The 23,215-nt window shown below is 60.8% G+C and overlaps 1 protein-coding gene across 2 annotated transcripts in view; it reads left to right on the top strand.

Moving 5' to 3' along the window:
- The window catches only part of FOXO6 (forkhead box O6), a 30,254-nt gene extending 10,287 nt beyond the window's left edge, over nucleotides 1-19,967 (top strand). Inside the window, exons 1-2 of one of the 2 annotated variants that reach the window (XM_071767932.1) lie at nucleotides 6,805-7,047; nucleotides 15,597-19,967. In XM_071767932.1, coding sequence (XP_071624033.1) covers nucleotides 6,820-7,047; nucleotides 15,597-17,009 — 1,641 coding nt within the window. In that variant the 5' untranslated portion in view covers nucleotides 6,805-6,819 and the 3' untranslated portion in view covers nucleotides 17,010-19,967. Of the gene's footprint in view, nucleotides 1-6,804; nucleotides 7,048-15,596 lie in introns of those variants that run through there. The other variant, XM_071767931.1, reaches the window with a different exon arrangement.
- The last annotated feature ends 3,248 nt before the right edge of the window (nucleotides 19,968-23,215 follow it).

The raw sequence follows: 23,215 nt of genomic DNA, 5'->3' as shown, positions 1-23,215 counted from the left end.
GGCTATTACCTGCGAGCTGGAGAGAAAACAAAAAAAGCAAAGACAAAGAGTCTTTTGCAGGGCTTTCTGCTTACACCCCTCCCTAGGTGTAACATGATTGTGGTGCCAATTATTATAATCAGCTCTATTCCATCGGAGGCATTAATTGCTGGTCCCATCAGTTTAATTTCCTGCATTCATGCACACGTGTGCATGGCCTCAGAGCTCAGGAGGGGTGAAGGGCTGGGCTGGGTGCTGGAGGGGTGGTGGGTGCTGGGGGGCTGCTGGCTGCACGTTGCCTCTTGTGTTGGGAAGGGAAATGGAGGAGGCAGAATGGCAGCTCCCAGCAGTGTCCCCAGGGCTGTGGGTGCCCCGTGGGGGATGGAGGGTGCTGGATCCCCTGCCCCTGGCAGCACCACATCTCCTCACTTCCCACCAGAAGCAGGATGGGGATATCTGGCTGTCTGGCCCCCAGGGTGATGGGCACCCCCTCCTCCTGCTCCATGCCCCATCCTGCTCCCTGGGGAGGTGCCGAGTGCTGCGTGTGGCACCATCCCAACCATTTCTGGCAGGGAATGGCCAGTGGGATGCAGCCAGCAGCTTCCTTGGGCTGGGGACCAATGCTCTGCATTAGCAGGAGGCATCCCCGGGCGTGCAGCACTTTGCATGCCAAGGGAGAGCCCAGCAGGCACAAGGTGTGCCCAAACCTCCCTCTGCAGCAGCTCTCCCAGGGCCCCAGCCCGCTCCAGGCCTGAGATGTTCCTCTGCCCACGGGGTTTCTGCAGAGCAAAGAGACTCCCCCCGCACCCACCCCATCCACTCCCCAGCCCGGTCTCACCCATGCCATGAGCACTGGTCAGACAGGGCTGGGATGGAGCAGATGTCCTGCCAAGGGCCTGGGGGGGCCACCCGTGCTGTGACATTTTTAGTCTGCACGTTCATAATCTCCTCATTTTCTCCTTTCCTGCAATCCCAAGTCTGAGCAGTACCTCTGCCTCTTCCCAGGGATCAGCCCTTGCCTGCCCAGCTCTGTGCCACCCCCTCTGCATCCTTCCAGTCGTGCCAGACCTCTCTTGCTGTCAGGCAGCTGCCTGCAGGGCTGCAGCAGGCAATGGGGCTGGGCACAGGCCCCATGGGCAGCCCTGGAGAGCAGGCAGGTGGGAATGGGGCAGGGGAGGGGGCACGGTGCCAGGGAGCTGGAGCTGTGCCCGGGCTTGGCACAGGATGCTGGGACGGGTGCAGAGGTGGCAGGGACCTGTGCCAGGCTTGGCCCGGGGCCAGCAGGGTTGGCACAGGGAACAGAGCCTGCCTGGGCCAGGCTGGGGCAGGGCTGGGCAGCCCCAACCCCGGGAATGCCTGGGGGAGCAGGGGACTGTGCCATGGGGTGAGGGTGGCAGAGGAAGGAATGTCAGCCCCAGGCAGGCAGTGTCCCACCTCAGCATGCAGCTCCCTGCACGGTGCCAGGACACCACCACCCTGCTCCCCAAAACCTGCCATCTGCTCCCCAGAGCCTGCATCCTGCACCCCGGTATCGTGCAGTCTGGTCCCCAAACCCTGCACCCTGCACTCTGTCACCCCAGGTCAGCAGGACCAGCAAGAGGGGGGGAGTCACACCTGGATTTTGGGGGTGTCTGTGCAGAAGCACACAGTGCCCTGCTCCCTCCAGCAGTTCCTGAAGGGATGGATATTCCCCCGTGGGGGTTGAAGCAGTAGGATGGGGGGAATGGCTTCAAGATGACAGAGGGGAGACTGCAGTGATATCTTAGGAAGAAATTCTTTGGTGTGAGGGTGCTGAGACCTCAGAGCACCTTCCAATGCCTGAAGGGGCTCCAGGAAAGCTGGGGAGGGACTTGGGACAAGGGCCTGGAGGGATGGGATGAGGGGGAAGTTTCAAACTGAAAGAGGGAAGATTGAGAGATGGGATTTTAAGAGGACATTGTTTGGGGTGAGGGTGCTGAGCCCCAGGTTCCCCCAGAAGCTGTGGCTGCCCCATCCCTGGCAGTGTTGAAGGTTGGATGGGGCTTGGAGCACCCTGGGCTGTGGGAGGGGTCCCTGACCATGGCAGGGGGGTAGTGACTGGGTGGTCTTTAAGGTCCTTTCCCACCCAAACCAGTCTGGGATTCTGTGAGACCCCAGAGGCTGTGAGGTCGGGATCAGCGAGGGGTTAAACGCAATAAAGCAGCGTGAAACTTGTGGCTGGGGAAGCTGCAGGCAGAAAGTGCATTTTGTAGCCGCAAGTGGCCGCCTTGAAGACGATCCAGATCTGTCTGGGAGCCGTCTGCTGCTAAACCCCTTTGATCCACTTACTGCTCCCCGGGGAGCTCCCCGCAGCTCCGGGGCTGATGTCCCCGTGGCGACAGGGACTGAGCTGCCAGACGGCTTCGGGAAAGACCCCAACCCCGCTGCCAGGGGGGGGGAGGGGGGCAAAAAAACGGGGGGGGGAGGCTTCCCGGCACAGGAGTGACACTAATGAGGAGGATCCCTGGGGTACCGGGGGGTGGGAACTGATCCCGGGCTGGGATGTGATGGGATGGAGGGATGGGGATTGAAGGGGGATGAGGGGGAGGTTGTGAAGGGAAGGTTTGCATCACTGGTGGCACCCCAGAACTGCAGGTCTGGGAGGTGGCAGCCCCACGGGTGACTGTCCCAGTGCAGGGCTGTGTGGCATGGGGCTGCGTGCACAGCTGGGGTAAGGATGTACCCCTCCCCAGTCAGACCCAGTGGTGATTTTGGGGGTGATCATGGCCTGGAGCAGCTCTGCTTGGGCAAATCTGTCCCTCTGCTGCCTCCCTGCCAGCCCCAAGGGGCAGGATGAAGCCTCCCTGGGACAGGGAAGCAGGGGGAGCAGTCCTGACTGTCGGGATGCTCCTGGGGATACAGGTCCTGCTCATGCTCCCCCTTCACAGCCCCACAGCCTGTCTCTGGGGGGCAGGAGGAGTGACCCCGTGTCCAGCTGCACCTGAGTGTTTGGGGTTACCCTGATGTGTGTTTATTCCCATTCTCAGTGTGTGCAGCACTGGGATCACTGTGCTGGCTGTGCTGGGAGAGCAGGCACAGGGACAGCTCCTGGGGACAGTGAAAGTTTGGGGTGTGAGGAGCTGGATTTAGGGTCAGTTGGGCAGTGTCTGCTGGTGGGGAGGTTTTTTCAGAAAGAAAAAGCAAATTTGGGTCAACCAGCCCAGATTGCAAAGTGTCTGAAAGGTGAAGGCAGGAAAACAGGCAGTGCTGGGCAGCCAGGAGTCAGCTCCTCTGGAGTTAAACACCATGACAGCAGTTTTGGCAGTTTTGGTTCATTGCAATTACTTTGCCTTTACTATAGGAAATGTTTAAGGATGAGGAAGCTGAAATAAATTACTGTCCTGGACTTCAAACACCCATTTTTTAGCAGGTGTCAGGATTTGAAGGCTGTGCTCAGCCTCCCTGCTGGGCAGGTCCGTGTCCTGCCCTCCCCAGTTCCTGCTGTGGGTGGGGGTGACCCCTGTGGCAGTGGGGATGGGGTCTCCTGGGGTCCCAGGAGGGGAGCAGTGCTGTACAGCTGGGGCAGCATCAGTGGGGGCAGTGATGGGGCCAGCACAGTGCTGAGCCCTGCAAGGGGGAGACCTCCAGGGAATTGTTTGGGGTGGAAAAGACCTTCAAGATCATGGAGTCCAATATTAATCCAGCAGTGCCAAGGCCACCCCCACCCCATGTCCCTCACCTCCACATCTCCAGGGCTCTGAAACCCCTCCAGGGATGATGGGGACTCCAGCCCTGCCCTGGGCAGCCTGGGCCAGGCCCTGACAACCTTTTCCAGGGAGAAATTCTTCCCCAGATCCAACCTAAACCTCCCCTGGCACCACTTGAGTTGTGCCAAAAGTTCCTCTTCTCCCATCCCTTGTTCCTTGGGAGGAGAGCCCGACCCCCCCTGGCTCCAACCTTCTCTCAGGGGGTTGCAGAGAGCCACAAGGTCTCCCCTCAGCCTCCTCTGCTCCAGGATCAGCACCCCCAGGGCTCTCAGCTGCTCCTGGGCTGACTGGTGCTGTACCCCGTGCCCCACATAAAGCCCCCCAGGGGAGTTTGGGATGGACCTGTTGGCCTTGGGCTGCAGCTGTGTGCACAGAGCAGGATGTGGCTGTGGGCAGGAGAAGGGACACGGTGTCCTCCTCCCCCTGGGACTGGTGTTTGGCAGCCGGGGCTCTGCCAGGTACCGGGTGCTGCCTGAGGTTTGGGAACTGCTGGGACAGCATCACCTCGGGCGCTGCCGGTAGGGAAAAAGCATGGAGGAGGTGACAGGGGGTGGTCAGAGCCAAGGATGGTGACAGCTGGGTCTGGGGGTCAGGCAGAGGTCCCGGGGGGGCGGGATGGAGGTGTGAAGGGAACGGAGCAGGGAGGGAACAAAAGCTGCATTGAGTGACAGAGCGCGGCCGCCAGCGGAGCAGGAGCCCGGCCAGGAAAAACAGGGCCTGGAGCAGGGAGCACATCGTGTCCCTGGCTGGGGCCGTCGGGGCCCTCGGTACATTCTGTAGCGGAGGAAACTGGCGTGGGGACGGGGCTGGCTCAGCCGCCGCTGACCCCGAGGGGGGGGGGAGAGAAGCGTGGGGCGGGGGGGGCTCCAACCCAGGGCTCGCTGGGGCGAATCATCTGTGTCACGAGTCCTGCCCAGACCTTCCGGACCCCCCCTCTCTCACCCGCTCACCCCAGGGGGAATCAGAGGCTCCTGGGTTCTGGGTCAGCGCCTGGGGAGGGGGTGATGGGGATGGGGATGGGGATGAGGCGGATGGGGATGGGGGGGGATGGATGGGGATGGGGATGGGGGGGGATGGGGACCGTCTCGCAGACAGCGAGCAGGCGCCGTGCCCAGGAATCCGGGGATGGTTTGCAGGCTGAGCTGCCCGGGCAGCAGCTTCTAATTCAATTACAGCTCAGTGTCACGAAGCCGGCAGCGTGGGGGAGCCGGGTGGGGGCCCCGGGGGGAAGGCAGCCGTCTGCAGGGCTGCCAGCTCCCCTGGGAAACAGCCTGGATGGCAGCGGGATGGGGGATCCCATCCTCACCCCCCCAGATTTGCTGGGAGAGCTGGCACGGGGTCATACCCAAGCTGGTGGCACTGCTGGCAGTGGGGACCCCACACAATTGCTTTGGAGATTTTGAGGCATGGCCCCAATTGTTTGGAGCCTTTGGGATGAGTTTCCAGGGGTTGGGAGCAGCGGTGACTTCCTGTGGCTTCCTGTTCCTTCCCCACCTCCCCGTGCCCCACTGTCCTCCACCCCCTCCTCAGAATCTGTGTCCCCTCCGTGCCACCTCACCTCCCCAGCACCATCCCCACAACAATGTCTCCCCATCCCCGTCCCCATCCCCTCATCCTTCCCAAGAAAAGCCTAAAAAATAACGACCCGGGAGGCTGTAGGTGGGATTCAACTCCCAGCAGTGCAGGCACAGGGAATCCTCTCCCAGCACCCCAGATCTGTTCCTGGGGCATCACATCCTCCTGCCCTTTTTTTGACATTTTGTGACACCCCTCCCAACACCTTTTTTCAGTGGCTTTGTTACTGATTCCTTCAGCTGAAATCCAGGGCCCTGCTGGCAGCCAAGACCTGAGCAGGGTCCCCAGAGCCCCGAGCAGCTGAGCCTGGCAGCCCATGGCATCACTGACAGTTTTGGGGGTCTCTTGGCTGAAGCCAGACCCCAATGTGCTGCCTGACCTGACCCAGAGCATCTCCACCCCCCTCCCACTGCCCCTCACAGCCCCCAGCACTGAGGACCACCAAGGCAGTGCCGGGGTGGATCCATCTCCTCCCTCCAGTGGCACTGGGACCCGTTGCTCCAGCAGGCTCTGGCTGATGTAATTTTTGCCACCACAGGAGAAACTGCTCTGCCTCAGGTGGCCAAACTCCTCCGAGACAGGCAGGAGGGGGTTTGTTGTGCTCCTGTTGCTCTGCAGCATCCCCCAGGGAACCCCCCTGGGTGTTTCTGCTGCCTGCTCAGGATTCATTTTCAGAACTGTGCTGGGAGGGGGGCTGCAAAGGCTGCTCCACGTGTTCCCCCCATCCCGGTAGTTCCAGCTGTGGCTCTGACACCTCCCTACCCCTGGTCCTGCTGGTTTTGTACCTGGTCTGGAAGCATTCCCTGCCCTAGGCCTGCAGCCAGTGCATGTGGAAGAGCAGCCCAGAGCCCATGGTGATGGGCTGGGGGGATTCCTGCCACCCTGTGTGATCAAGTAGGGCTTGGAGAGGGGACAAACCCTGCCTGGGGGTCACGGTGCATCCATCCCAGGGGGTGGGCAAGCAGCTGAGGTTTATGGCTGGGATTGTTTGGGGTATCAGAGGAAATCTTGGGGCATCCTTGGTACTTCTGAGCCTGTGGAAGGAAAGGCAGAGGCTGATTAATCCCAAGACAACCCAGGAGCCTCCTGGGGGGCAAAGCTCCTGCTGCCCAGGGTGGGATCTCTGCCAGAGCCCTGAAGGATGGGCTGGTGCTGGGGAGTGTGTCCCTGGGCATGGCTGTGGGGACACAGAGTGAGTGGGCAGTGGTGGGGAGGCTGCAGGCAGCAAAGAGCTTGCAGGGGGCTGGTTGTGGGGTCTCCTTCCCTGGAGACATTCACACCCCACCTGGATGTGTTCTGGGTGACCTGCACCGGGTGACTCTGCCCTGGCTGGGGGCTTGGACTCGATCTCTCGGGGTCCCTTCCATCCCCTAACAATCTCATTCTGTGTGATTCACCATCTCCTCTCTGCCTGTGGCCACCAGCCCAGCAGAGCAGCCCCAGGTGGGGTGGCAGTGTCCCCGAGGGGACAGCCCCCTCGTGTCACCCTGCCCCGGGGGGTGACCTCACTGCCCCCCCTGGGGCATGGCACACCCAGCGCATGGCAGAGACCCCCCCTGCAGGAGGAGGAGGGGGCAGGGGACCCTGGGGTGCATCGCTGGGTCCCACACCTCCCCCTGGCCTGGCTTACCTGCGGGATGTCACCCACCGTTTCCCTGGCAACGGCGCTGGCATCCCGAGCACCTCGGGCAGAGTTTCCCTGCCTCCCCTGCGATGTCACCGCCGTTTCCCGGGTAACCCAGCAGCCAGCAGAGGCTCTGGCAGGCAGGTAGAGGGAGGACCTCAGCCCCCCACCCCCCTTCTGCTGCTCTCAGCATCCCCCAGCCCCCAGCACAGCACAGCAGGAAGGGCTCTGCCTGCCCCCTGGCTTTGGGTGGCCAGGGATGAGCTGGGGGGCCACAGGGTGACCCCCTCACCCCAGGGTGGCTTCTTACAGACCTAAGGATGGCAAGAGAAGGCAGCTCGGTGCTGGCTGTCCCTGAAGGGGCCTCCTGGGTCTGCCTGGCCCAGCTGGATGGGACAATTTGGGGACAAGGTGCCCACCCCGTGTCCTACCCCATCCCTGCACAAGGGGCTGGGAGCCGTGTCTGGGCTCATGGGGTGAGAGGGGAGAACAGCCAGGGGGGTGGGAAAGTGTCTGGGCCAACTGGTAATTCCCTTTGCTGGTCACGTTTGAGCAGCTGGCCTGAGCAGGAGGGATTAACTGGTGAGGAACTGGTGAGAAACTGGTGAGGAACTGGTGAGGAGCATTGATTCTTCAGCCTGGAGACAAGAAGGCTCCAGAGAGACCTTAGAGCACCTTCCAGTGCCTGAAGGGGCTCCAGGAAAGCTGGGACAAGGGCCTGGAGGGATGGGATGAAATTTAGGTTGGACATTTAGGTTGAAATTTAGGTTGGTGCCCGAGCACCACCCTGCAGAGTGGGGTGGTCGAGGCTGAGCCCTCCCACATCCCCTCCCTTCTGGCTGCAGGAGATGGAGAGGAGGGTGAGGGTCCCTCTCCTGGGACTGCCAGCTCTGCGTGGGGGGACTTGGACCCTCCCCATGGCACCTTCTGCATCCCTCCTGGGTGCTGGGTCTCCCTGGAGTCTCTCAGCATGGTTTGATCTGCCTTGCCTTTGGCTCTGGAGCAGCTCTGGGTGTGCTGGGTGGGGGTCCAAGCGGGGGGCGGGGGGTGTCACCTTGTCCCCAACCAGGCACAACCTTGGTACCAGACTTAAAATGAAACCAAAGGAAAAGGGAGTGTGGTTGCTTTAATTATTTGGCTGCAGTGAGAACTTGGTGTGGAGGAGATGGAACCCAGGGGACAAAATACTGTAATTTCATGCAAAAATTACACGGCAGCTCCAAGTGATTTACTGCAGCTATTTTGGTGGCCAACTCTGGGGTGTAATTAGAGTATTAGTGGGTAAGTGGCTGATGGTGGAGAGGGTCCTTCCAAGGCATCTCACCTGGTCTTGGAGAAGCTGGGCCTGGGGTTTTGGGGGGTTGGGAGGGTTGTCCCCAAAGGCAGGGGACATGTCTCAGCTGAATGTGGATGCCTTGCAGAGCATCCCTGGCTGTGCTGACACCCCCATGGCTCACCAGCACCTTTGGGACCCTGCTGGGACACTCCAGGTCTTACCCAGCTCTGAGATGGTTTGTGCAGTGAGTGTCCTGGGGAAGGGGGTGAATGGGCTCAGCCTCCCACGGGTGATCCTTGTGGTGATCAGTGCTGGGGGATTCCCAAGCATCCAGCTTGGTGCCGTGGCTATTTCTGGGGAGCTGGGATGTGGCTTCCAGCTGTGAGCATCAGGGTGCTGTGACATGGGGTGCTGCAAAGTGGGCTGAGTCCAACCCCATGCTCACCCTGCACGCAGCAGGGACCTGGGTTTCTTGGACCTGGAACCTCTTGGGGGTTCTGGGTGCCAGAGCTGCAGGATTGCACCCATGCAGCTCCTGCATGCCAGGGGCAGGGTGCTGGGATATGTCCCTTGCCTGTAAAAGTTCAGCCTGTGCCTTTAGCAGGGGATTGTGAGGATGGTGACACCGAACCAGGGCCACACTGCCACTGGCTGAGTCTCCAGCTTCCCACAGGGGGGGCCCTGAGCTCCCCAGCCCTGCCTGCTCCCTTCCTGCTCTCTTCCCACTCTTTCCCTGCTCCCTGCCCACTCCCTGCCTGCTCCCCTGTGGGGTGAGTTCCTCATTATCTGCAGTGCTGCTGTGACCTAATGAGCCCTTTGGGGAGTGTGTGGGATGGGCTTGGTAGTGCTGGGGGGATTCTGTGGGTACACAGAGGGATTGCTGCATCCCACATCACCCCGGCCCCACTGGTCCCCACGATGGGCACTCTGGGATGGGGAGGCAGCACAGTCCTCTCGGGGTGAGAATTGTGGCTGCCCAGCAGGAAAGGGCCTGGGACAGACACCAGGGGTGAAGGGGCCTCTCCCTCTCCAGCCCGAAGTCTCTTCTGGCCCCTCCTGTCCTGAACCAGCTTGGGGACAGCTATGGCTGGAGGAGGTGTCATACAGAGCCCCCACAATGTCACCACAGATTTTGGGGCTGTGCCCCATTAGAAGTCCAAGGCTTTGGCCAAGGGAGGAGCAACCTGAAGTGAGGAGTGACTTTGAGTAAGCTGTGGGGACTGAGTTTACCATTCACATGTCCCCCCAACACTGAAATAACCCAATGCCAGTCTGGGTGCTGTCTCCATCCATCCATCCATCCATCCATCCATCCATCCATCCATCCATCCATCCATCCATCATTCCCTTACTCCTAGGTTGGGGGACCCATCCCCTGGGTCTCACTGGGACCTGGTGGCCGACCCAGTGTGGGCCCCACTGGCTGCAGTGAGCACTGGGGAAGGTGCTAGTGCTGTGCCTGTCCCCAAGGGATGGGTCCAACGGGTGCAACGGGTGCTTCCTGGGCTCTCAGCAATGTGCCCTGGGGGTGAGGACAAGGCAGGACCCTCCGGGGCAGGGAGGATGCTCCTGGTTTTGAAGGGGACATGGAGTGATGGCAGCTGGCTAAAATAAACCGGCTGCCATGGCAACGGCAACACTCCCGGAGCAGAAATTGCAACCAACTGTGTGGCAGCAGCGGGAACCACCAGGGCTGGGAGAGGGATGCTGGGCTGGGCTGAGCCACCTCTGCTCTGCTGGCCCCGGCCACTGCTGGGGTGGGTCCTGGGCACAAGCAGATCCTGGTGTGGCACAAGCAGATCCTGGTGTGGCCGAGCTGCCCTCTGCCAGGTCCATCCTGACTGGGAGGTGGGCAGGGGGCTTGGCACCCACCCGGGGCTCCCCGTGCTGAACCAGGGTGTGTGCAGGCTGTGGAGTGGGGATGTCCCCGTGGGCACCCCTGGGCATGAGGGGCTGTCCGGGGAGCGTGTGGGGTTGGATCCGCGTCGGTCCCTTCTCTGGTGGGTTTGGGAACCGCTGGCAGAGGGGGAGGGAGGAACACACCGGGGCAGCGGGAGGGAGAACGGGGCCAGGGGCTGCTCCGGGGGGGGGGGGGGGGCTGCGCGGGGCTTGGACCCACTGGGAGCCGCCGAGGGTATGGCAGAGGTGGTCCAGGACCCTCCCTAGGGACCCATCCAGCTGCCGCAGCACCCGTCTCTGTCCTGAACCCCCCCGGAGCTCAGTCAGGCACAGCCGGGTTTGGGATGGGGCTGGTGGGTGCTGGCAGGGGGCACGGCGGCCGCTCCCACCTCCGGGAGAGGTTGAGGCCATCGCTCAGCCCCAGGGAAGGGCAAAAGGAGGTGGGCAGGGGGCGAGCAAGCCCCACAAACCCCCCCCCCCTCCGCACCCTAAAGCCTGGAGCATCTGCCCCACCGCCCCAGCGGGCAGGGCAAGGGCACCCCCGGCTCGGTCCCTGCCGTGGTGGTGGGGAGGGGGGTGGCACAGGGAGGGGCCTTGCAGGGAGGGGGCTGCAGCATGGGGACGCCCCGGCTGCCCCTCCTCCCCCCGTGCAGGCCCCGGAGGTGATTAGCGGCTGCTAATGAGCTGCGGGCTGGGCTCCGAGCTGGCGGCGGTGCCCGAGGGGACGGGAGGGGCTGAACCCGGCGAGACCCCCCCGGAGGGCAGGCGGGTGCCCTCCCCCTGCCCAACTCCAGCTGCGAGGCCCCGGAGAAGGACGTGCTGTGGGCTGGGAAGGGGGGGGCAGCCCCGGTTCCCCAAGAGGAGACGTCAGACAGGGCCTGGAGAGCGGGTTGGGGGCAGCGAGGTGGTTGTGGGGTGTCCGAGATAGTGCGAGGGACTGGGGGGGCTTAGCGGGGTGGTTGGGGGGTCTGTGCTGTGCTATGGGGCAGTGCAGAGCTGATGGAGCAGGTTTGCTGTGGGATGCTATAGGGTTCTGCAGAGGTAGGGCTGTGGGTCAGGATGGAGCAGAGTGTGAGGTGCTGTGGGGCAGGCAGAGTAGAGGTTGTGGGTTTGGAGCAGAGGGGATCCCCTGAATGTGGCAGCTGATCCAAAGTGCCTCACCAAGCAGGGGCTGCTCCTTCCCAGCAAACCCCAGCCCTGGGGGCAGTGGGGGGATTATGGGGGCTGCTGAGGCCAGCAGGGACTCACAGCCCTCCCGAGCCTGGCGTGCTGCCCGGGCCAGGCTGTGCCTTCTCCTTGGGGAGCTGGAGGAGCTTTGTCACACGTGTGGATTTACAGCCCCCCAGCTGCCCTCTCCCTGTCTTCCTCCCTCGTGCCAGGAGGACTGATGTGTGCAGCCACCAGAGGTGATGGGGAGGACTCATCCCACTTCCCACCTCGGGCACGGTGTGGGGGTCCATCTGCCATCACCACGGAGCATCTGGGGGGCTTGGTGTCCCTCTGCGTGCTGTGCCAGCTGCCATCTGCTCATCAGGCAGGCGTGGGCTGGGCTTGGGTGCCAGGGCTGGTGGGCTGTGCTCAGTCACCAGCAGCTTCAGCAGGTGGCACGGTGACGCCAATGGCTGGGAGTAGGGCCTGCCGTCCCCAGGGGATTGTGCCAAGATGCTACGGTGATGGCCATCCGATGCTTAGGAGCTGGTACCCCTGCACAATGCCATTTTTGGGGTGAATTCATCTTTTGGGATGTCGCCAGCGACTGTCCCATGCCACCACCACCACCCCTGGATGGTGTCCCCCAGGATGTGGCACCACAAGAGCTGTCAGCAGCCTCTGACCCCTGGAATATTTCCTACAGTGCTGGAAATTTTTATGTGCAAGAAGTAAATAAGCATCAATTAACCCCTGGAGCCATCCCCGTGCTGCTGCAGAGCAGCGCAGAGCGCTCGTTAGTGTCCCTGTCGCTGCTGCCTCCCCTTAACCAGACACCGACTCTCCTCCTGGTACCAGGCTCATTATCTGGATGAACCAGCAGCCTGGGCAGATGGACGGACCCGACTGCAGGGCTGGGGCTTGCAGGGGGTGTGCGGGGTCTCCATGAACACTGCTGCTGCTGGGAAGGGTGGGATGCACGGGAAGGAGACTGGGGGTCGAGGTTTTGGGAGTTTGCTCAGAAAAATCCCCGTCGATGTGGGGACAGCAGGGTGGGGTGGCAGCCCAGGGATGGGGACAGCAGGGGACAGGGCAACAGGACCCCCTCATTTGTTCTCCCCAGCTCTGGCCTGGACCAAGGCTTGAGGACTTTTGCTCTCTGGTTTCCATCACCCCGTGCTGTCCTCGGGGCACACAGCCCCTGCCTTGCACCCCAACACCCATGGGCACCCCGAGGCTGGAGGAGTCACCCTGAGACGTGCTGCTAGGGGACTGGTGGCAGCGGGGGCCAGGAAGGTGCTGGGGGTCTTGCAAAGGGGACACCTCAGTGCCCACCCCGAGGGGTCCCGCAGCACCCACCTCCCTGTGGTCAGGCAGATCCCCAGGACACGGGGACACGAACCCCCGGCGCGGCAGCAGCAGCGCTGCAAGATGCGAATTGACAGTCAGGCACTCAGCCCACAATGGGTCCGGCTAATCCTTTTACAATGGGACTAATTGCTAATCAGACCGATTTCACACTGGCTGTTCCCCTGACAATGAGGCTGCTGGGACGGGGAGGGGTGGGGGGAAGGGGTTGTGCGGCGAGAAGGCTCCGTGGGTGCTCACGACTCCCACCAGCTCCCCCATGGCATCCATCCAGCAAGGGCCGTCTGGGCAAGCTGGGGACTGTGGGCACTGGAATAGCACTAGAGTGGCACTGGGGTGGCACCAGGGTGGCACCGGACTCTACCAGGCCAGGGGCTGGCAGGAACTCCATCCTCATCCTCCCTTGGTGTCACCCAGGGCTGAGCAGGGCTCGGTTAGGTTTAGCTCAAGCCCTGGCAGCCCCGCTGCCACCTCCAGCCCTCTCCTCCGCTACCCAGAGCATCCCCGTCCCTCCGCAGAGCTGCAGGGGAGAGGGCTGGTGCCTGCAATGGTTGCTGTCACCCCCTGGCACGGTGTTTGGGACCCATCCTTCTTGCCCTATGCCGTTTGGGTGCCGTGGGGACTGATGTGACCGGGCACACAGCTGGGGTACAGGGCATGGCCAGCTCTGCAGAGATGCAGAGTGAGGTGAGGAGCGGTGCAGGGCATCGGGAGAGGCAGAGGGGTGTCAGAGGCAGCGGGGAGACCCCGGGACTGGCACCAACCTCCCTGCACCCTGCCAAAACCTGCCAGACCCTGGGGCACCCTCTGCCAAGGCGACTGCTGCCAGGGAGGTTTTGCCAGCCCGTGTCCCCCGCATGTCTCTGCGCTTCCAGGGCTGGCCGGGAGCTGAGCCCCGTGTTTCGGGCTGTGCCAGCACACGCTGGGTGCTGCGGGATGCTGCGGGATGCTGCGGTGCCGGGGGGGCTGCTGGGGGGCTGTGGGTGAAGCAGGTTCCTGCCTGCCCGGTGTTAACAAGCTCCCAGGCTGCCCCCGTGCCTCCGGGTGCCCTGCTCCCTGCACCCCCAGAGCGGGCAGCCCAGCGCCTCGGGGTGCTAATGAGGAGAGAGCCCGGCTCGCTGCGCCTCGCACTTAATTGCTGCTGTCCTATGGCTCTTAATGAAGCTCTGCTGCAGAAGAGGCTGCAGCCTCCCCTCTCCTCCCCTCCTGACCCCTTCAACCTCCCCACTCCATCTCCATCTCCTGCCCGATGCCGGGCTGGCCCCAGGGCTGTGGATGGTGCTGAGTGCCCTGTGCTGCAAGCAGGAGGGTGGCTATAGCAGAGGAGAGAGTTAGCACCCTGTTCAGTGTCACACAGCTGTGACATTGCCATCCAGCTGTGACATTGCCAGGTCCCCTGAGCTCCACTCTGATTTGTCCCCTTCAGTGCTGGGTCCAGCTTTGGGGTCCCCAACACAAGAAGGACACAGAGCTGTTGGAGAGAGTCCAAAGGAGCCCCCAGAGATGATGGGAGGGCTGGAGCAGCTCTAGAGCCAGGCTGAGAGTTGGGTTGTTCCCCAGGAAAGCTGGGGAGGTACTTTGGACATGGAGGGATGGGAAGAGGGGGAATGGTTTCAAGCTGAAAGAGAGGAGACTGAGATGAGATCTTGGGAAGAAATTCTTTGGTGTGAGGGTGCTGAGCCCCAGCTGTGGCTGCCCCATCCCTGGCAGTGTTGAAGGCTGGATGGGGCTTGGAGCACCCTGGGCTGGTGGGAGGTGGGACTTTAAGACCCCTTCCAACCCAAACCATTCAATGATTCTAAGATGTTCTGATAAGCATCAGCATGGGCAGCCACTAGTGCCAGGGGCAGCTCATGTCCCAGCCTGTCCCCTGAGCTGTGCCAGCCATGACCTTGCCCCTCCCCAGCCGTGCACAGGGCTGTGCAGGAAGGAGTTAATGTCCAGCCCATACCTGCAGTTGCATTTTAAAGATGTGAAATTAAAGCCCGTAATTTATTCTCCCCACACACGAAGGAGCAATTAGTTCTAAACACGGCTTAATCAGTCAGTGCGAGATTGATTTCTGTAGACTTGGATTTGGTGGCTGCTGGCGAGGAGCCAGCCTGGGAGCAATCTCCAAATAAATGAAGTGCAGAGAAGTAAGCCATTACATAATATGATAGATGAGGCTGGAGCTCACTCACCTCTTCATTAGTATTCCACTGTACACCAGCAACAGCACCAAACTTTCTCCCTGGTACCTTGGCTTCTTCCCCCTCCCCTCCCCTCCACCCCTCCTGCAGCTCAGCAGGGGCAGGAGGAGCTGCCTGAGCCTTTTCTTTGGGCTGTGAGCACTTGGTCCTCCCTCCCCGGTGCTGAGGAAGGAGGGGAGGGCACTGCAAAGCGGGCAGGGAAGGTGGTTGGGAGCCACCCCCAGGGGCTTGGTGCTCAGTGGTGTGTGGGCAGAGGAGGGGGTCCCTCTCCACGTGGAGCTGGGGGGTCCTCAGCAGTGGGGCCAGTGCCTGGGGTCTCTGCAGAGTCTGTGTGCACAAAGCTGTGCTGGGAACATCCTGGTGGGATCCGCTGGGAACGTGGGTGGGAAGGATGAGAAGACCCGGAGCTGCGTGCAGTCTTGAGCCTTTGGTTTTGTCACCTCCTCATCTGGTCCCTTCCTGGGCTCCTGCCAGGGAAGAAGAGTCCCTAGTGCAGGGCTGGTGCAGGTCCCTGGGGCATGTGCTCTTTAGAGCCCCCCCGACTACTCCCTGTCACAACAATAACTGTTCTAATGGTGGGTGCAGCAAGGGGTGACCACCCGTGGGCTCCTGAAGGTACAAGTGCTGCAGGAGAGACCCACCAGCTGCACCCTCTGAGCCCTGACCACCCCCCAGCCCAGGTCCCCCCAGGATGCCCTGTGTACCCCCCAACCCTGCCAGCATCCCTGTCCTGCATGGGTGCTGGAGCCTCTGTGGACTGTCCCCTGTGTCCCTGCTGACCGTCCCCTCTGTCCCTGCTGTCCCCACAGAACTCCATCCGGCACAACCTCTCCCTGCACACTCGCTTCATCCGCGTGCAGAACGAGGGCACAGGGAAGAGCTCCTGGTGGATGCTGAACCCCGAGGGCGGGAAGACGGGGAAGACCCCGCGGCGCCGGGCGGTCTCCATGGACAACAACAGCAAATTCCTGCGTATCAAGGGGAAGGCCAGCAAGAAGAAGCAGCTGCAGGTGACGCAGGAGCGCGGGGAGGACAGCCCCTCCTCCCAGCAAGCCAAGTGGTCCGAGAGCCCCGCGTCCCACGCCAGCGACGAGTACGACGCTTGGGCGGACTTCAGGACGAGGGCCAACTCCACGGCCAGCACGCTGAGCGGGCGCCTCTCGCCCATCATGTCCAACCGGGAGCCGGATGAGCTGGAGGAGGACGACGGGACCCCCTCCTCCCCGCTGATGTACCCCAGCCCCTCCAGCACCATGTCTCCTTCCCTCAGCGCCCGCTGCTCCGTGGAGCTGCCCCGGCTGACCGACCTGACGGGCACCATCAGCCTGAACGAGAGCCTCGGGGAGAGCATGCTGGAGGACCTGCAGGACGGCTACGCCATGAGCCCTTCCCAGCAGCTCCCCCCGGCCGCCCTGCGGCAGCGGAGCTCCAGCTTCACCTTCAACTCCAAGTGCTCCAGCATGGGGGCCGCCACCAACACCTACTGCGGGACCATCTACAGCCAGCCGGCCATGAGCCTCATGCGCCGCTTGCCCATGCAGACCATCCAGGAGAACAAGCAAGCCACCTTCTCTCCCGTCAGCTCCTACAGGAACGCCTCGCTGCAGGACCTGCTCTCCTCCATCTCCTACGCGCACAAGGAGAGCATGGTCCCGGGGGACCTGTCCCTGCCTCAGGCCGGCCCCGCCGTGCCGGCCCGTGGCCACAGACACAACCCGCTGCTCTGCGGGACCGGGGAGCAGGGCTTGTCCTCCTACCCCTCCCACCCGGGCTCTCTCATGAAGAGCACCGCCTTGTACCACCCGTCACCAGCCGGCCACCACCCTGCGGTCAGCGCCAGTGCCTTAGCCAATCCTGTCAGCCTTATGAGCCTGCCCGGTGACACGTGCAGCGTGGCGGCCGTGCCGCACCACGGGCACCCGCACTCCTACGCCAGTAACCAAGGGCCGCACATGAGCTTGCTGGATTCGCTGCAGGGCCCCTACCCGGGGGCCGTCCACCCCCCCGTGTTGGGCCAAGACAGGTTCCCAGCAGACCTGGACCTGGACATGTTCAACGGGAGCCTGGAGTGCGACGTGGAGTCCATCATCCTGAATGACTTCATGGACAGCGACGAGATGGATTTCAACTTTGACTCGGCCCTCCCGCCGCAGAACGGGCTCAACGTGCCCGCACTGCCCGGGGGTCCCCAGCCCACAAACCAGAGCTGGGTGCCCGGGTGATGCCTGCCCTGGAGCTGGGGGCCTCACCACCGAGAAGCCACGAGGGGAACATTGAAACTAACTTTCTTGTTTTGTTTTTTTTCCTTTCTCTTCTGCCTTTGTTCGTTAAGATGGGTCAGAGCCATCGGCTGGAAACACAAACCCAGGGTCAAACACTGCCCGTGCCCCCACGTGTGCCCACTCTGCTGGTCCTCCCAGGAGCATCCTGCAGGGGATGCAGGGCAGGGTGGGAGAAGCAGCTGGAGCCAGGTGGGTCGGGGGGGGGAGAAGGAAGGGAAAGCCCCCAGTGCCCTGTCACAGTGGTGGCAGTTTGGAATGTCCTTGGGCAGGGTGACAGTGGTGACAGCTGGTGGCAGGGGACTCCCCCTCTGGAGAGGGACACTTCTCTCTCTCAGCCATCTCAAGTTCTCTGAGTAGAAGTGTCAAGACAGGGGGACCTGTCCAAGGGCATGGGGAAAGGGGGGGCTCATCACCCCTAAATTCTGGTGGAGCTCTGAGCTCTGCCATGCCCACACACCCTGGCCACCTCCTCTGTGGTCTCTTGAGTGGCTGCAGGAAGGTTTGCTCAGCAAGCAGCGAGGAGGGAGATTGGTGATGGAGGGGAGGGTGAGCAATCAGCAGCCCTGGGGACAGCACCTCAGCAGCCCCCGTGCCCACTGGTGCCTGGGGGTGCCACCATCATCCCTGCCCGGGGAAAGCTGCAAAGCCCTGCTCAGAGCAGTGTCCCCAGGGAGCACAGCCCTGCCCAGGGTGGTCCTGCTGGGGGGACACGCTGCTGGCCTGAGGCTCAGGGGGACCTGAGAGGGGCAGGGAGGGGGGAGGTATTTATTTGATTTCATGCACTCTTGCCATTGAGTTTTTGCATCATAAGGAAGAAGGGGTTGAGCTTAGGGAGAGGAGGAGAGAGGCTGTGGGCAAGGCTGGCGGCTGTGCCCCGTTGTACATCTCATCTTGGCTTTGGGTGTGGGGTGATGGGGTGGAAGCTGGGGCTGTGGTGTGGGGCTGTGTGTGTGTGAGGAGGGGGGGATGTGGTGGTGAGGCTGCTGAGCCAGCACGGGGTCCAGGCTGTCCCGGGCCTGGGTGATGCACACTGTGCCCCCTGTGTGCTTCCAGAGCTCAGGGAGGTGACACGAGGCTGACAGCAGGGCTGGGGGACTCTGGGAGGGTCACTGCTGGTTTCAAGAGTGACTCCAGCCAGCAGCCATCTCTGTCCCAGAGGCCTCACTGCCCATCCCTGGGATGCCAGGATTGCTGGTCCCGGGGGGCTGTCAGCAGGAGGGCTCAGTCCTGGGGCACCCAGGGGCTGCTGCTGCCTGGAGATGGGGACCTCCAGGTGACATCTGGGGCAGGGCTGGTCCAGGGACCCACTGCCACCCTGCTCAGCAGGCAGAGGGCTCCTGGCACAGCCAGGTCTGCGGGGTGGCACTGTTGGTCCAGAGGAGATGGAGGGGCTGTGGGAGCTGCTGCTCTGCAGAGCCCCCTCCCCCCGGGCACCACTGCCTTCCTCTCAGCCTCTCCCCAGGCTTTGTCCACTCAACTGGGATGTGTTCCAGTGCATCCATTCTCGCTCCACCACCTGCACCAGGGTGTGGGTGCTGGGTCCCACCCAGCTGTGGGGCAGGGACCTGGGGGTGGCACCTCCTGCTCGTGGCAGAGTGTGACAGAGGAGCCCCACGTGCCACCTTTCCCCTTCGCCCCGGCGGGCAGAGTCTCTAAAGACATTCTTACAGGTTAATTAATTATGTTTACATTATTTGATCATGTACAGAATTTAATATATTCTATTATATATAATCTTTCTTGAATGCTTTTTTAAAAAGGATTATTCTTTGGCCAGGATCATTACTGCATTCCTTTTATACACCACCTCTCGTTTCAGGCATATTTAAAATCTTTGGAAACTGCAAATGGCTCATTGCTACCCAGCACCCCAGCTCTGAGCATGGGGTGTGGAAAGCAAAGAAAAGGGGGGGCTCTGCCCCCTGAGCTTGGGAGAGAGGGAAGGGTCCTGCCCCAGAGCTTGGGATGTGGGATTCTCAGGAGCAGGGAACCCCCCAGACCCCTTTGGGTGTCAGGGATGGGGGCTGATCACCATCCTTCAGGGGGAGCAGCACCAGCAGCAGGAGCAAAGCCCCCCCCGTGCCCCCCGCTCACCTCCCCCTGCCCTGGTGCCCCCAGGTGTCCCATTGCCAAGGTGTCTTTGTGGTTGGTGACCGTGGGGTTGTTGTGTGTGCGGTGGAGTCGTGTTGGTGAGCGTCGTGTGTTCAGTCGTCGTGCGAGGGATGGGGCAGGGGGGGGCACCGAGACCCCCGCAGTGCCTGGGACCCTGGGACATGGGGGGGTGGCTGGAGGAGGGGGTGAGGAGGGCTGGAGGAGGGGAGTGGGGCTGAGAGACCCCCTGGGGGTGCCAGGAGCAGAGTGTTGGGGTGGGGGTGATGGCACAGGGAGTGGGGGCTCGGTCCAGGTCCTGGGGGTGCCCCCTGCAGCTCCCACCCCCCCCGCCATGCTGCAAGGGGCACCCAGGGGTTGTTTCACCAACCAGTGGTGGCCCAGGCTCCGGGTCCCCTCTCTGGCAGCAGCTCCTGGAGCTCAGGAGTTGTCCCACCTCCTACGTCCCACCTTACATGGCTCCTGTCACCTCCTGTCCCTCCCCTTGGGACAAGGAGCATCCCCTGCTCTCAACCCCGCCCGGAGCGAGGAGCTGGCATGGAGGGGATGTCCCAGGCCCCTCCTGGTTTGTTCCCACAGTGGCTTTTGGCCCTTCCTTTCCCTCGTGTTTCTCACTGTACAGACTGGGGGGGAGGGTCCTGACCGGTGTCATCTCTCACCACGCATCTATCGTAGGCAATGGTAACTTTCTTGATCGTGCTATTAGAGTTTGTGTATGTGGCAATGTAAAGAACTGTGTATAGTGCATTGTACAGCATATTTTCATGAATAAAATTGTTTTAAATATTACCAAGGAGGGGCTGCTGCCTTCAGTGCTTGAGTTGGGGGGGAGGCAGGAGGGACAGTGGTGGAGCAGTGAAGCTGATGATGCCACCAAGGAGATGATGGGGAAACCAAGCTGGTACCCAGCTTGTGGGAGCTGTCCCTGCAGTCCCACACAGACCCTCCTGGGCAGGCAGTAAATACATATATACACATATTTACAGTGTCCAGCTCGGGGAGGTGCTCATGCCCTGCACCTGCTGCCTAAGGCCCTTTCATAGAATCACAGAATCGTGGCTGGAAAGGACCTTTGAGATCATTGAGTCCAAGTGTCAGTCCTACACCACCTGAACCACTAAATCATCTCCCAAAGCACCACATCTTCCCACTTTTTGCATACCCCAGGGACAGTGATTCCACCACCTCCCTGGGCAACCTGTTCCAAAGCTTCACCACTGTTTCAGTGAAGAAATTTTTCCTAATATCCAATCTGAACCTCCCCTGGTGCAACTTGAACCCATTTCCTCAGTGAAGGCTCTCTGGCTGCAGCCCCCAGCCATTGGCCTAGAAATCCCCTTTTCCAGCAGCTGTTGGAGCTCTTTGGACTAAAACTTCCACTTCTTGTGTGTACATTGTTTTTCCCATCCTGGAAAAGATGATCAAAGTGATTGGAAGCTGCAGCTCCTCCTTTGTGTGATGATGAAGGGTCAGAGTAGGGTGGGAAAACACCTCTGGGGTTCAAGGCTCAGGTTCAGGGATGGGTCTTATTGTAAGAAAACACCACACAAGGCCCAGGTGACCTGTTGCTGTTCTCCAGGTCCTCAGCAAACCCCTCTGCCTCACTTGGGAAACTTGTAATTCTGGATTTAAAGAAGGAAAGAAAAAAAAACCACAAACCTAAACCAGGAAGAAAGACTTTAGGTTGGTTTGACAGGATCTATTTTCCATAAATCCCTGTTGATTGGCGTTAATTATATCACCCTTTCTGGTTCTTTATTCATTGCATTCCATATCAGCCGTCCCATTATTTTGCCTGGGATCAATGTCAAGCTGACAGACTTGTAATTACCCACCTCGTCCTGTTTCCCCTTTTAAAATATTAAGCCAGCCTCCACTTTTATCCCAGGGCCCTGGAAATTCCCTGGCATCCCTCCTGTCCCACCCCACAGCAGCTCAGCCTTTGCCTGCCTGTGGACATTCCCAGGGGTGCAGGGGAACCCCTGGAGCTGGACAGGGCTTTGCCTTCAGAGCTTTGGCCAGGAGAGCAGGAAGGTTTCCAGCAGCTGTGGCTACAGCCCTGCCCCATCCCACCCCTCCTGCCCCAGCATAGCCCCACTGGGTTTCATCTCGCTGCCTTTGGCTGCACACTTGTCCTGAGGGGACACTTGGACATATTTTACCATAATATGGAAGAACTGGCACTTGAGAGGCTTCACTGTGTGCTGCTTCCCACTCCTTTGAAGGCAGCCATCCCTGCGTGGCCACAAATACCCCACTGCACCAGCAGCTTCCCCACTGCCCCCTGGGCCATTCCTCAAAGCTCCTGGATGAGCAGGAGGGATCCATCTCACAGGCACATCCCTGGAGCTGAAGGTCACGTCCTGGGAGGGGACAAAGCTCCCGTGGGTGCTGGTGGGATGGAGCCAAGCTGGGGCACAGCATCCCCCAGCCCAGGATCCCAGGGGCAGATGCAGCACACAGAAGAGGATGAGGACAGAAGGCTATGGACAAACAGGGAGGAAAGCCTTCAGGAGCATGTGTCTGTCATAAGATATTCCCTCGCAGAAATCTTGGAAACCTTAGAAAGAGTTTTTGCTCAATGTTATTAATTAAGGCAAAAGAATCCCCATATGGGAAGAGAAACAGTCAAGTTATATTTTTGCTAAATACGCTGCACCATATGGTAACATACAGAAAATTGGCCACAAAGGCAGCCTAGGATATATGTTACCATATGTTCATATGTACTTTAGAATTTCTTTGTTTTTGAAAGAGGGCATTGTCTTATGGGGCAAAAATGAGCAGCCCACCCCAGGGAGAAGGAGAACCAGCACAAGCTGCTTGTGCTGAATGAAACCCAAAGAAGAAACCCAACCACCTGGCCTGGGGGCTGCCTGGGGAGGGGACAGCACTGGGACAGGGAGAGCTTCTTCTGCTCCACATCCTCCACTGCATCTCCTCAGGAAAGAAAAGCAAAAATCCTGGGAGCCCTGGAGGAGCTGAGAGGCTCCTGCTGGTCTGTCCCCAGGAAACATTCCTATCCCTGCAGCAAGAGGGGACAGAGGGAAGGACCTGCTGGGAAAGAACCTGGGGAGACAGGAGGAGCCCTGGCAGGAACCTGGAGAGGTGGTCAGGACCTGGGTGCCAGGGCTGGGTGCTGCAGGGCTGTGTTATGGAACCAGTATTAACTATTCATGTTGGGGAAGACCTTGAAGATCATCGAGTCTGACTGCCAGCCCCAAGCCACCATCCAACTGGACCCTCAGGTGCTCTCCCCACATGTTGTTTGAACAGCTCCAGGAACATGGCCCCACCTGGAAAACCTGGATTCACCGGGATGAATCCCAACCCCCCCCAATGGTGTAGGCATGGACTCCTTCCACAGGGGAAGCACTTCCAAGGGGATGAGGATTTCCTCAGTGGTTCCTCACCAGCTGGAGGAGGGGCTGTGTCTGCAGGAGGGGACTCCAGGGGACCAGACATGGCTCATGCTTCTTCTGCTGCTGTCCTCAGGTGAGGCCAATCAATTAGTAGCTGATTGATAAGGGGGCAACACCCTCCCAGGGGAGTGTGGATCAGCTGGAAGGCAGGAGGGCTCTGCAGAGGGACCTGGACAGACTGGAGAGATGGGCTGATTCCAATGGGATGAGGTTCAACATTCCAAGTGCTGGATCCTGCACTTTTGGTGACAACAACCCCATGGGGAGCTCCAGGCTGGGCACGGAGTGGCAGAAAGGGACCTGGGAGTCTGGATTGCCAGGAAGCTGAAGAGGAGGCAGCAGTGTGCCCAGGTGGCCAAGAAGGCCAATGGCATCCTGGGCTGGCTCAGGAACAGCGTGGCCAGCAGGTCCAGGGAAGGGATTCTGCCCCTGTGCTCAGCCCTGGGGAGGCCACAGCTTGAGTCCTGTGTCCAGCTCTGGGCCCCTCAGCTCAGGAAGGAGATTGAGGTGCTGGAGCAGGTCCAGAGAAGAGCAAGGAGGCTGGGAAGGGATCCAGCAGAATTCCTGTGAGGAAGGGCTGAGGGAGCTGGGGGTGTTGAGGCTGGAGAAGAGGAG

Source organism: Heliangelus exortis, chromosome 24, assembly GCF_036169615.1.
Source record: "Heliangelus exortis chromosome 24, bHelExo1.hap1, whole genome shotgun sequence".
Classification (NCBI taxonomy): Eukaryota; Metazoa; Chordata; class Aves; order Apodiformes; family Trochilidae; genus Heliangelus; species Heliangelus exortis.
This window is presented reverse-complemented; position numbering and strand designations above follow the sequence as displayed.